General features: G+C 46.9%; 1 protein-coding gene across 1 annotated transcript in view; it reads left to right on the top strand.

The window, feature by feature from the left end:
* Positions 1–4,385: 4,385 nt before the first annotated feature.
* The window catches only part of LOC132446783 (SRC kinase signaling inhibitor 1-like), a 20,474-nt gene continuing 12,799 nt past the window's right edge, over positions 4,386–12,060 (top strand). The window contains 6 exon segments of the mRNA XM_060037238.1: positions 4,386–4,400; positions 7,573–7,636; positions 7,639–7,773; positions 8,184–8,313; positions 8,867–9,032; positions 12,001–12,060. The exon segment at positions 12,001–12,060 is cut by the window's right edge and continues 486 nt beyond it. Of these exon segments, the coding sequence (XP_059893221.1) occupies positions 4,386–4,400; positions 7,573–7,636; positions 7,639–7,773; positions 8,184–8,313; positions 8,867–9,032; positions 12,001–12,060 (570 nt within the window).

Here is a 12,060-nt window from a genome sequence, read left to right as displayed (position 1 = left end):
TGCTTCTGTTTATCAATGTTGTTGCTTTAATCTCTTCTATCTATTTTAAGTGTTGGATTCGTCTGTTTATTTGTGTTTGTTGCTTTAGTCTTTACATCTGTGTTTGAGTGTTGCTGTAGTTTGTCTAGCTGTGTTTGAGTGTTGCTTAAATATGTTTTCGTGGGTTTAAAAAGTCGTTAAGTCTTGCTTTAGTCTGTATATCTGTGTTTGTTGCTTTAGTCTGTATACCTGTGTTTAAGTTTTGCTTTAGTTTGTTTACCTGTAAACAGGCCTGCCTTAACCTGCCATTGGGCCCTGGGGCTGAGGTTTCGTAGGCCCCCTGAGAGGGGATCGTACAATGAAGATGTGTAACTTATTTCCGACATTTTGCCGTTGTTGGGGGGGGGGCTGTGGTGTAAAGGGGCCACTGGCCCTCTTTTTTCTCGGCTGATGATAGGCCTCTGATCTTTGTAAGCCCCAAACAAAAATTGACATTCTCTTGGGCCTTCGCCGATCTGGGGGCCTATCATGGGCCAGTATAAAATATATATATATTTTTTTTTTACTGCAGCTCTTGATAGGCCCCCTGATCGGCGTAGGCCCTGGGGCTTCAGCCCAGGCAAGCCCGTGCATTAAGGCGGCCTTGCCTGTAAAGTGTTGCTTTACTCTGTTTAACTGTTTTTGAGTGTTGCTTTTATCTGTATGCTTTTTACTATGGCTTTATTCTGTATGTCTGCGTTTCAGTGTGGCTTTCGTCTGCTTATCTGTGTTTGTTACTTCAGTCTGCATATCTCTATTTGAGTCCGATCCATCACAGCAACGGTCCAACCTTTTCGGGAAAGAACTGTTTTTGTGGAAACAGTGATGATGTTGCGGGCCGCAATTTTTCTCGGCATGCATGTGAGGCAGTGCTGCTTGTGTTAGAAAAAAACCAGGCTTCAAGGTTCCCCTTGTGAGTCTCTATGATCTTCATGCCCGCTGATCTCTGCGCGGTGTCCATGTTGCTCCGCACTATCAGGCCTTGTGTCGCTCAGAACTGGTCAAGGGTTGGCCTAAGGCTGTCTGTCTGGGGTGTTCACTGCAAATTATAATACCGCTTCTTAATACATTGGAGGGTTTCTGAAGCAGATTTAAGTTGGGGATACCGTTCCCGGCCGTGACGGGCGGGCTGGCACTGATGCTGGCAGAGTATTGCTGGCAAATGTTGCTTCCTTCCGAGAGCGTCACCACGCGACTGGAACTCAGCTCCTCTTCCATTCCACAGCAATTGTGCTGCGTCTTAGCCCATTGGACTATAGGGAAAGGCGACCGATTCACAAGGATTCCCAAGTCAAGCCGGCGTATTTATCTTCCGTGTTGTGTTTCTTGTTGGCGTTTATGAGTTGTGTGTCAAACATGCCAGAGGAGTGTGTTATGTACGTGTGGTTATGCACGCACCAGAAGAAACATGTTAGCATAATTAGCTCAGAGGGTCACCTACTCTAAGCTGCCTACAGCATCATGCTATAAACTAGCACTTAGCGTGGCATATCACTCCAGCCGACAATATCAGCATGACTGCTACTGCTAATGCTGTCAGCGCTAATGTTAGGTTAAGATGATTAATCGATCAGATTAAAGCAAGCCTTAATTAAATGTCAATACGTGTAACGACAGATAGCACCGTATTTTCAGCTCTATTTTGTTGAAGTTTGGCTGATATTTGGTTGCAGTGTGATTGATATTTATTGTTCCAGTACAGCAGGGGATCGTATAGCACTATCAGCTCTCATAGCTGACGTAAGTAGTCAGATAGCGGCTGACATCCATCCCTCAGTATTTATTCTCTTAGCATATCCATCGATCCCGTAACGTGGACTAGCTTTAGCCTGCGCTTTGCTTCATATCTGCTTTGCTAGTGTCACATTTACACCCCCCCATCTCCTCTCCACCTCCTCCTCCCCTCCCTCCCTTCACCTCCATCTCCCCACTGTCCTTCACCTCCTGCCCACCTCAATCACTGTAGGTGTGTGTGTGTGTGTGTGTGTTCGCTGTATGCGTGCGTGTGATTTATGTCTGTATCACTGTACATGTGTGTATGTGTGTGTCGGTCTCTGTATTCATGTACATGTGTCACTGTGTGTGTACTGTGTGTGTATGTGTGTACCACTGAATGTGTGTCTGCGTGTGCGTGTGTCACTGGGTGAATGGCAGATTAGCATGAAAACCTAATGGCTGTACACACTGCCATGGAAACCCTGTCTATACCGTGTGGGTGTTTAGTATGTAAACACAGACCAACAACACACACACACACACACACACACACACACACACACACACACACACACACACACACACACACACACACACACACACACACACACACACACACACACACACACACACACACACACCAGGGACACCCCACATCCTACCATCTTCAAACACAGCTTTGTCTGCGTGTTTCAACCGTTTTCTGGGGAAGCTGTGTGGTTTCAAGTGCCTAGCTTCCTCTTACCGTCCCCACTCTCTCCTATCTTTTTCTCTCTCCTCTCTCCCTCTCTCTCTCTCTCTCGCTCTCTCTCTCTCTCTCTCTCTCTCTCGCTCTCTCTCTCTCTCTCTCGCTCTCTCTCTCTCTCTCTCGCTCTCTCTCTCTCTCTCTCGCTCTCATCTCTCTCTCTCTCTCTCTCGCTCTCTCTCTCTCTCTCTCTCTCTCTCTCTCTCTCTCTCTCTCGCTCTCTCTCTCTCTCCCTCGTCTCTCTCTCTCTCTCTCTCCCTCTCTCTCTCTCTCTCTCTCTCTCTCTCTCTCTCTCTCTCTCTCTCTCTCTCTCCACACTTTCCACACTCCCTCACTGTTCTTCGGACTGGCTTATGTAGATAAAATAATGTCTGTATTTGGCGTATCTCGGTTCTTTGCAGCAAAATAATAACGGGTCTTTATCTTTCGCCGTTTTGCCTCTCTCGCTCTTTCTGTACAGTAAGACATTGGCAGGGAGCCTGCCTCAAAGATTACGCCATTATGCCCCGATATTCACATTATTTTCTGCTCATTGACATTTAAAAAGTCAGCCATTATTCTTGATGGACAAAACACAGCAGATCTCAGATTTGGGTAGCTTGTTGGCTTAGTGGATGGCGAAGCAGGAACACAACGTTATCCACTAGTTAGGGTGTTTGACTCCAAGCCGAAATGTTCAGGGTTCAAACCCTGAAAGTCGAAAGTCTACCTTCAATAAGACGCCCCCTACCCCCTACTTGTCCCGATGTATCTCAAAGTCTCTTTAAATAAAAGCATCTAAATAATAAATGGTAGTGAATGGTTAACCAGCTGGGTATTTGTGCACATCAAGACAGCAGGATGCAAGTTAAAAGGTTTCAAATGAGATGAGTTAGTGCTTGGAGTATGAGACAGATCTCTGGTTTGTCACAAGCGGGCAGTTCTCCATTTCAAACAGAATCCCCCCCGGTTCTGTGCACTGTGTGCCATATCCCGCTGAGCTAGCTCAACGATAAACCGCGGAGACGTCTGCTTTTGTTGTGGAAGTGCTGGCTGGCAGGTGATAGGGAAATCTCTATTCCCTAAACCTCAGCTGCAGAACACAGAGTATAGAATATGCCCTGCAGCTCTGTCCTGGCCTTGCCAACCATGGTTGGACTGGGGCGTGCATCCAGAACCACTTACTGGCACCAGGGTGCTTTTATTTGGCAGCGATCTTTCGCCTAGCGGGCTACAAATTAGCCCCCAGGACCTTCTCAGACAGAAAGACATTTATTATACAGTCCTATGTAGATACACACACATGCGTGCACACGTATACACGCTGTCACGCACACACGCTGACACATACACACACACACACATGGACACGCACAAGCACACACACACCGCAAAAACATATGAACACACACACACACAAGGGCAAGCCTGCTGTAATTGCCTTGTTGTGTGGTTGTAACTGCGTTTAATAATAATAATAAAAAAAATCCCCCTTAACATAGTGGTCACATGATCCAGCATTCACTAGCGGTTATTGTGTTAATGCCATTATTATCGTAACTTAACGTTTACAAAAATCAAACGTGTAGAATGGAGGAACGGATTAGCTAGCTGGGAATGCAGCTAATCTGAGGATTACCGTTCTCACCGGAAAGGAATGTGGCAACTGGACCACAGCTGTCTTATCAATCACTAGCAGTCCTGTCCGCCGACCGCGGCGATCCAGACGGGGTTTTACATTTAAATCTGGACGACCGCTGGGCAGCTCAATGAGAGGGGCCAGAGCAGCCAGCTAGCCTTAGAGCGGTTTGGTTGACCTAGCTAAGAAACGGAATTATTCATAATGATGAAATCAGGATCAAAGCTGGTTAGGGAGAAGTCAAACGAACCAGAAGAGTAAATGAGAAGGAGTTTCTTCTGGGTCCAGATGTTGGAACTACAGGTATGGTGATTCATCATAAAAGATTATAATGCCTTTATTTTAACACAAGGTGTGTCTCACCTTGGGCTCCCAGCTGTAAGCCTAACAAGGAGTAATTCAGAACCACTCTCCCCTCTCTTATATATATATAAATATTTTTTTTCATAATTTCATATATTTCTGGGTTGTTTAAGGTATTATTTTCCCTGGATATTTCTGTGGATATTAGTTCATAAGAACACGCCGATGCAGCCCTGTTTAAAAAAGAGAATACTTACACCAAAAGGATTTTAGGAATTTATGTTTTATGCATCAAGTGTCTTTCCTTCCAAAGGACGAATAATGTTTAACAGGATTAGCGGAGCGTCTCAGAGGTGGAAAACACAAACCACCACCTTTCTGAATAAATTGTCCACAAGCAAATAATTCCTTCCACCCAAAACGTCTCAGCTGTTTAATCAGCGGTGTCGAAAACCACCTTGAAAACCCAGGATGCTTCCCGTTAAACTTTACAGAAATAGAGTCAGGCTATCTCCTGCCAGTTACTCTCTTCAGAAAGCCGGGGGTAATACTGTTTTATCAGTCGTCATATGCAAGGATGAATAGAAGTAAACACCAAGGTATACCGTCCCTATTCTGTGTATGGATTTAAACCAAGGCTATTCATCAGAAGGTTATATAGGTAGTGAATGTGTTCTATATTACCGTTATATATGTATATATTACATTACCATTATATTAGTGTTTATAGGCCGGCTTTGGCCAAGTCTCTGGTGCCTGGTGGAATGCTAAATGACTCCAGCTACGACCAGCCCTGGGACACGGTGTTAGAGTTAGTGGAGGATGAACGGGAGGGAGGAGGAGGAGGAGGAGGAGAGGAAGGGTTTATTGGGCGTTACGATGAGGAAATAGCTTGGCCGCCTCTAGACAGCGGCTATAAAACACTTCTGTTAGGAGGAAGAGACACCGATAGGAGAGAGATAAGGCTTAATCTGTCACACGCTCCTCCGTTTACCCTCACCACAGTGGCTCTATCACCCTCGGTATGGCAACAACACTATCAATATGACAATCAACGCGTCCCTATGGCAACAGCACTGTCACCGTCACGTCCCCATAGCAACAGCATTGTCACTATGATAACCCTCGTGTCCCCATAGCAACAGTTCTGTCACTACGATAACCGCAACTTCTCCATCGCGACAGCAACATCACTCTGTAGTCCACCACCACTTCTAAGATGGGGTGTTCACATGTGTTCTCTGTTGGACAGCTGTTTTCATGCTGTCAGTCGGACTGTTGTCTCACTTGGATTAGAGACAGAGGGATGTTTAGACGGTGTTAGTGTGTGTGACAGTGCCTTGGGGTTTGGGTGTTTGCTTGTGTGTGTGTTGTGCCAGGTGAAACACTGCTGGGCCAGGCTAGGCAAGGCAAGCCAGCATCAGGCTAGACTAGGCTAGGCAAGGAATGGTTAGCCTGTCCTAGGCTAAACTAGGCTAGGTGAGTCGGGCGCTAAGCTAGGGAACGTTAGGCTGAACTAACCTGGGTGTGCCAGTGCTAGGCAAAGCAACTAGGCGCTAAGCTACGCTACCTGAGGCTAGTATAGACAAGGTGAGCCAGCTCTAGCCTAGGCTAACTTAGGCTACATGAGGCAGCGCTGGGCAGTGAGAACGGCTCACACAGAGAGCTTCTTGCACGAGTCGTTGGAAAATATCAGTTCATACAGTCCATTAGCTTCCTGGAGACTCTGGGCTCAAGTTAGGTCCCCATTACAGCCACAGTAGGTGACTATCACATGTGAGATATGACTGGCCTTCTGCGTTTCACAGAGAGCCTGGAATGGCTGATGCTAAGCCAGTCCATTTGTCTTGTTTAGTTTGTTCTTTACTCACCTGATGGCCACTAGCAGGCTCTGGCGGGCTCTAAACACACATCCAGCTGTCATTTACAAGATGAACAGTTCCGTGTTACAAGCACATAACACTTCAGAACTCCATTATCTACCACCTGAGGAAGCATTACGTGCTTATTTAACCTTGGGATGCGTTTTATTGGATGACTTGTCTATATTTCTGTGTCTTCAAAACAAAATCTCAAAACATAACTTTCTTTTGTTTCTTCTTCTTTTAGTCCAGAGGTGTGTCATCATTTTAAACATGTTAACATTTTAGTGTCAGCTTTTGTGTTGTCATTTTAAACCAGTTTCATTTATTTTTCAGCTTTTTAAAGGACTGAGCGGGTTGATAAAACTATCCTAACTAGCTCTGCTGGTTTCACAATAACTATTTTTCGCAAATAAAATGTGTCAGAATTACAGTTGCCAACCGCAGGAGCACTTCAGAGTCTGCCATGGCACATTTTTTATAAAGTACGACGACGACTCAAATTGTCTTTGTCTACATATTTTCACAATCTCCGTGCTGCCGGGACGTGCCTTGATTCACAAAGATGAAAGCCTTTGAAAGTATTTTTCCCTGAATCTTAAGGTAGAGAGGAACCTTGCGGGTCTGTTCCCCGTGTAACGACTGAGTTGTGTCGCAGGATAGCGCTCTCTGTCTGTCTCTCTCTCTCTCTCTCTCTCTCTCTCACTCTCACTCTCTCTGTCTCTGTCTCTGTCTCTGTCTCTCTCTTTCTCTCTCTCTCTCTCTCTCTCTCTCTCTCTCTCTCTCTCTCTCACTCTCACTCTCACTCTCACTCTCTCTGTCTTTGTCTCTCTCTCTCTCTCTCTCTCTCTCTCTCTCTCTCTCTCTCTCTCTCTCTCTCTCTCTCTCTCTCAGTCTTCACCAGCCGACTCTCTCTCTCTCTGGCGTCCTGCCAATGCTAATCATTTCTCCGTCCAACACTTCAGCGGGACTCAGGGAGGGTAGCTGTGTAGTGCTGTAGTGTGATGGGTGTAGGAGGATTTATCCATGTACATATCATTTCGCCGGTGTCTGGCGTTATTTTAGGCGCTTCATCTCCCTGTTCGCCCGCCCTTGAGGTGTGAGCGTTGGAGGTGAGTGCGGATAAACTTTTCACTTCCTACTCTTCTATGAGTGTCTGCCTGGAATCCCCGTTGAAAATGTTTTGTCGTTGGTGGTCACTGCTGTCTTAATAATACATGTCTCTCTCTCTCTCTCTCTCTCTCTCTCTCTCTCTCTCTCTCTCTCTCTCTCTCTCTCTCTCTCTCTCTCTCTCTCTCTGTGCTCCCCAGTCCCGCACGCCCCGCCTCGCGCGCCCCAACACCTCCCAGCCCACGCCGGGCCACCAGGCCAGCCGGACGCCCTAGTGACGGCCAGGAGCCAGGAGACCATGTCGGAGGGGGACGTCCCCCTGGGGTTCAACCGCATGAACCGCCTGAGGCAGAGCCTGCCCCTGGCCCGCTCCTCCAGCCAGGCCAAGCTCCGGGCCCCAGGTAAGAGCCAGGCCAGTTGCTGGCCTGGCTGGACTAGGACTATCCTAGTTCAATTACTAGTTCCTACTATCCAGTTCAATTACTGCTAAATCCTAGCAGTAGTTAAATACTCCTATATCCTAGAGGTCAACTACTCTGTGTGTCGCTCTCTCTCTCACTCTCTGTATGCAGGTATTCTAGTTACATACTCCTCATAGTACTAGTGAGCTGCTCTCTGTCTGCAGGTATCCTGGTTAAACATCCCTCCTAGTACTAGTGAGCTGCTCTCTCTCTGCAGGTAGTCCTCCTGGTACTAGTGAGCTGCTCTCTGTCTGCAGGTTTCCTAGTTAAGCAGTCCTCCTAGTCCTAGTGAGCTGCTCTCTGTCTACAGGTAACCCTCCTAGTCCTAGTGAACTGCTCTCTGTCTGCAGGCGTCCTGTTCCTCCAGCTGGGGGAGGAGACCCGGCGGGTCCACCTGACCCATGAGCTCACCTCCCTGGACACACTGAGGGCTCTCATCGTGCACATGTTCCCCCAGAGGCTCACTATGGCCATGCTGAGGTAATGCTTACACTGTACTACTACTCTACCACTAATAGGACTGATGCTATTAGTGCACATGGTCCCCCACTGACCCACTATGACCACGTTTGCAATAATAATTGTATTATTACTGCTAATGCTAGTACTAATTCTAATACACCTCTCTGGACTGTCCTGCAGTAGTCAGTACTATATGTAATGCTACATTATGGTCTGTCCTACATTATTCACTACTACGTGTAATGCTACATTATGGTCTGTCCTACATTATTCACTACTACGTGTAATGCTACATTATGGTCTGTCCTACATTATTCACTACTACGTGTAATGCTACATTATGGTCTGTCCTACATTATTCACTACTACGTGTAATGCTACATTATGGTCTGTCCTACATTATTCACTACTACGTGTAATGCTCCAGTACCGTCCGTCCTGCAGTATAGAGGCAGCTCTCTCTGTACTACCACAGTACTGCAATACCACTGTGCTCTACTGTCTGTGTACTGCCACAGTACTGCAGTACTACTGTGCTCCACTGACGTACGGCGTGTGCGTTGGTGTCCAGGTGTCCCAGCACGGCGCTGCTCATCAAGGACGAGACGCGGAACGTGTTCTACGAGCTGGAGGACCCGCGCGACGTCCAGGACCGCTGCGTCATCAAGATCTACTGCAAGGAGCCCGTCTACGGCTCCTACCAGGCCAGCCCCCACATCTCCAACGGGGACATAAGGGTACTACACGCATCACTTCCTGTTTCCTGTCCCTGGGGAGACTCTCCCAGATGCTACTCGCTTATCTGACCCAGGGGATCGACCCTTGCAGTCTGCATGTATAATGACAGATAACAGATAATAGAATATATATATATATTTCTAAATTGTATTGTCACAACCCTTAGTTTGAAGACCACACAATACTCAATCAAGTGTCGAGGATTCCACTCAGACCTCCTTCTGATTTAAAAACCAAACAAACAATTATGGAAATCATTATTCCCCAGATACCAAGAGCTTAAATGTACTTATGAGTTATGACATCACTTATTGACTTTCTTACAACCTAATTTTACTTAAACTGTTTTGCTTGTTATTTAAACAGTTGTGCTTGGTGCATTGCACTCATACTTGTCCTCGGAAAGAGGGATCCCTCTTCTGTGTCCCTTCTCAAGGTTTCTTCCTCGATAATTACAGGAGGTTCTCAGACCGCTGAGGGTTGGGAGGGGGGGGGGGGGGGTTGTATAATGTGTTGTGTGATGAGGCCCTATGAGACCGGGACTGGGATTCAGGGGAAACACAAACAGCACTCACTTGACTTTGCTGGTAACTAGACGTGATCCAAGCTGACACGGACGCCAACTGGGACAGCCCCCTGGCTCAGCTCATCATAAGCTGCTGCTCGCTTCACATCACCGTCAGGCCACAGGATCCCTGCTGTGTCACCTCCTTCCATACAAACTGCATCCATATGTCTCCGTCCATACTAACCTCCATCCAAACGTCTCTGTTACAAACTAACCTTCATCCATACGTCTCTGTTCCATACTAACCTCCATCCATACGTCTCTGTTCCATACTAACCTCCATCCATACGTCTCTGTTCCATACTAACCTCCATCCATGCGTCTCTGTTCCATACTAACCTCCATCCATACGTCTCTGTTCCATACTAACCTCCATCCAAACGTCTCTGTTCCATACTAACCTCCATCCAAACGTCTCTGTTACAAACTAACCTTCATCCATACGTCTCTGTTACAAACTAACCCATTCCATACGTCTCTGTTACAAACTAACCCATTCCATACGTCTCCGTCCATTCTGACCTCCGTACGTACGTCTCTGTTTATACCTCTAGCGTCGACTGGGTTTGTGTTTATCCTGCTCTGGTTTGCCTCACTCACCTATTGGGCTGTGTTGTAGCTGTGTGGTCTTCTTTATTTCGTTGTGATGCTTCATAGTGGAGATGGATGGAGGGATCAGTGGAGGTATAGAAGACCTCACTGTCTTCCTGTGGCCATTGTGTGTGTGTGTGTGTGTGTGTGTGTGTGTGTGTGTGTGTGTGTGTTTGCATCTGTGCATCTGTGTTTTTCAGTATGTGTGTGTGTGTGTGTGTGTGTGTGTGTGTGTGTGTGTGTGTGTGTGTGTGTGTGTGTGTGTGTGCGTGTGCATGTGCATGTGTTTGTCTGTATGTGTGTGCATTTATCTGTGTTTGTGTGTGCATTATTGATGTGTGTGTCTGTGTTTTTTTTTCAGTGTGTGTGATTGTATGTGTTTGTGTTTGTCTGTGTGTGTGTATGTGTGTGTGTTCATCAGTCTTTGTGTGTGTATGTAATTGTGTGTGTGTGTGTGTGTGTGTGTGTGTGTGTGTGTGCGTGTGTGTGTGTGTGTGTGTGTGTGTGTGTGTGTGTGTGTGTGTGTGTGTGTGTGTGTGTGTGTGTGTGTGTGTGTGTGTGTGTGTGTGTTTGATTTGCAGCTGTCTGCTGTGCTCTGGAGGTCATCTATCTCATCTCTGTCTCTGTGCACATCTGGTGCACGTGTCACGAGCGGCCGTCAGCTTGTGTTTTACTGCCTCATCAACGGCTTACCTTGACACACCCGTCACATGTGGCAGGTGACGAGGTCACACACTCATGGACACAGGCCTTCACATGTGGCAGTGTGTGTGTGCAATAATTTGTGCGTGTGTGTGTTCAGATTGATCTATATTATATATAAATTGTCTCCTGACAGTGGTTGCATCATTTCGTCCTGGCTTCTGATTTAATGAGAGGAGCGGCTGGTGTGTTGTGATTGGCTGAGATGAGGGGCTGGTGCGTTGGGATAGGCTGAGAGGAGAGGGTGAAGGGTCTCTTGAGAGGGATATTAATTCAGCAGCATCAGGACCAGAACTACCTGGGAAGGACATCCTCTGACTACACAGACAGGAGATGCTGCTGTAGGTCCCCGGCGACGGTTGCTAAGAGACAAGCCGGCAGATGATGTCATGAGTGTATAAGGGGCTTTTGTAAAAGACTGGAGGGTGATTATGGAGAAATAGCCGCTTATCTTGCCAGAGGGGGTTACAGTCTTCTGTATCTCTGCCTTCTCTAGTATTTTCTCTTCTATCTCGCTCTGTTTTCTCTCATTCTCTTTTCTCTTCCTCTGTCTCTCTCCATCGGTCTCCCTCTCCTTTCTGTATATCTTCTCTCTCTTTCTCTACCTCTATCTCTATCTATTCTCTTCATCATATCACATTTCTTTACCCTTCAGGGTCAAATGTTAAGTACTTTTTATTGATTCTGGGTTAATCCTGGGAAGTAATTGGAGAGTTGTAGATTACACTACTCAGTTAAAGGTTTACATAATCAGAGTTAAACTCTGCTCTAGTGTTGAGCAAGCAGGACGGCAATCAGTTAACTCCCAAACAAACACAATAATCTCTGCCAATTTCCTAGTATGGAGCCAAAGCGGTCAAGGTTAAACTCTTCTAGCCATCTGGCTAGCATAGCGCTAAAGCAGCATCCAGCATGAACCAGGAAAAGAACCAGGGGGTTAGGCGTAGCGTCATGCTGACCTGTGTGTGTGTGTGTGTGTGTGTGTGTGTGTGTGTGTGTGTGTGTGTGTGTGTGTGTGTGTGTGTGTGTGTGTGTGTGTGTGTTTGTGTGTGTGTGTGTGTGTGTGTGTGTGTGTGTGTGTGTTGTGCTTCCTCCTCCCCCCACAGAGGGAGATGGTGTACGCCCCTCAAGACTCTCCGCCCGGCCGCCGGCTAAGCACCGCCCCC

Source organism: Gadus macrocephalus, chromosome 18 (genome assembly GCF_031168955.1).
Source record: "Gadus macrocephalus chromosome 18, ASM3116895v1".
Classification (NCBI taxonomy): Eukaryota; Metazoa; Chordata; class Actinopteri; order Gadiformes; family Gadidae; genus Gadus; species Gadus macrocephalus.
The sequence above is the reverse complement of the archived record's forward strand: the minus strand, read 5'-3'. Positions and strand labels throughout refer to the sequence as shown.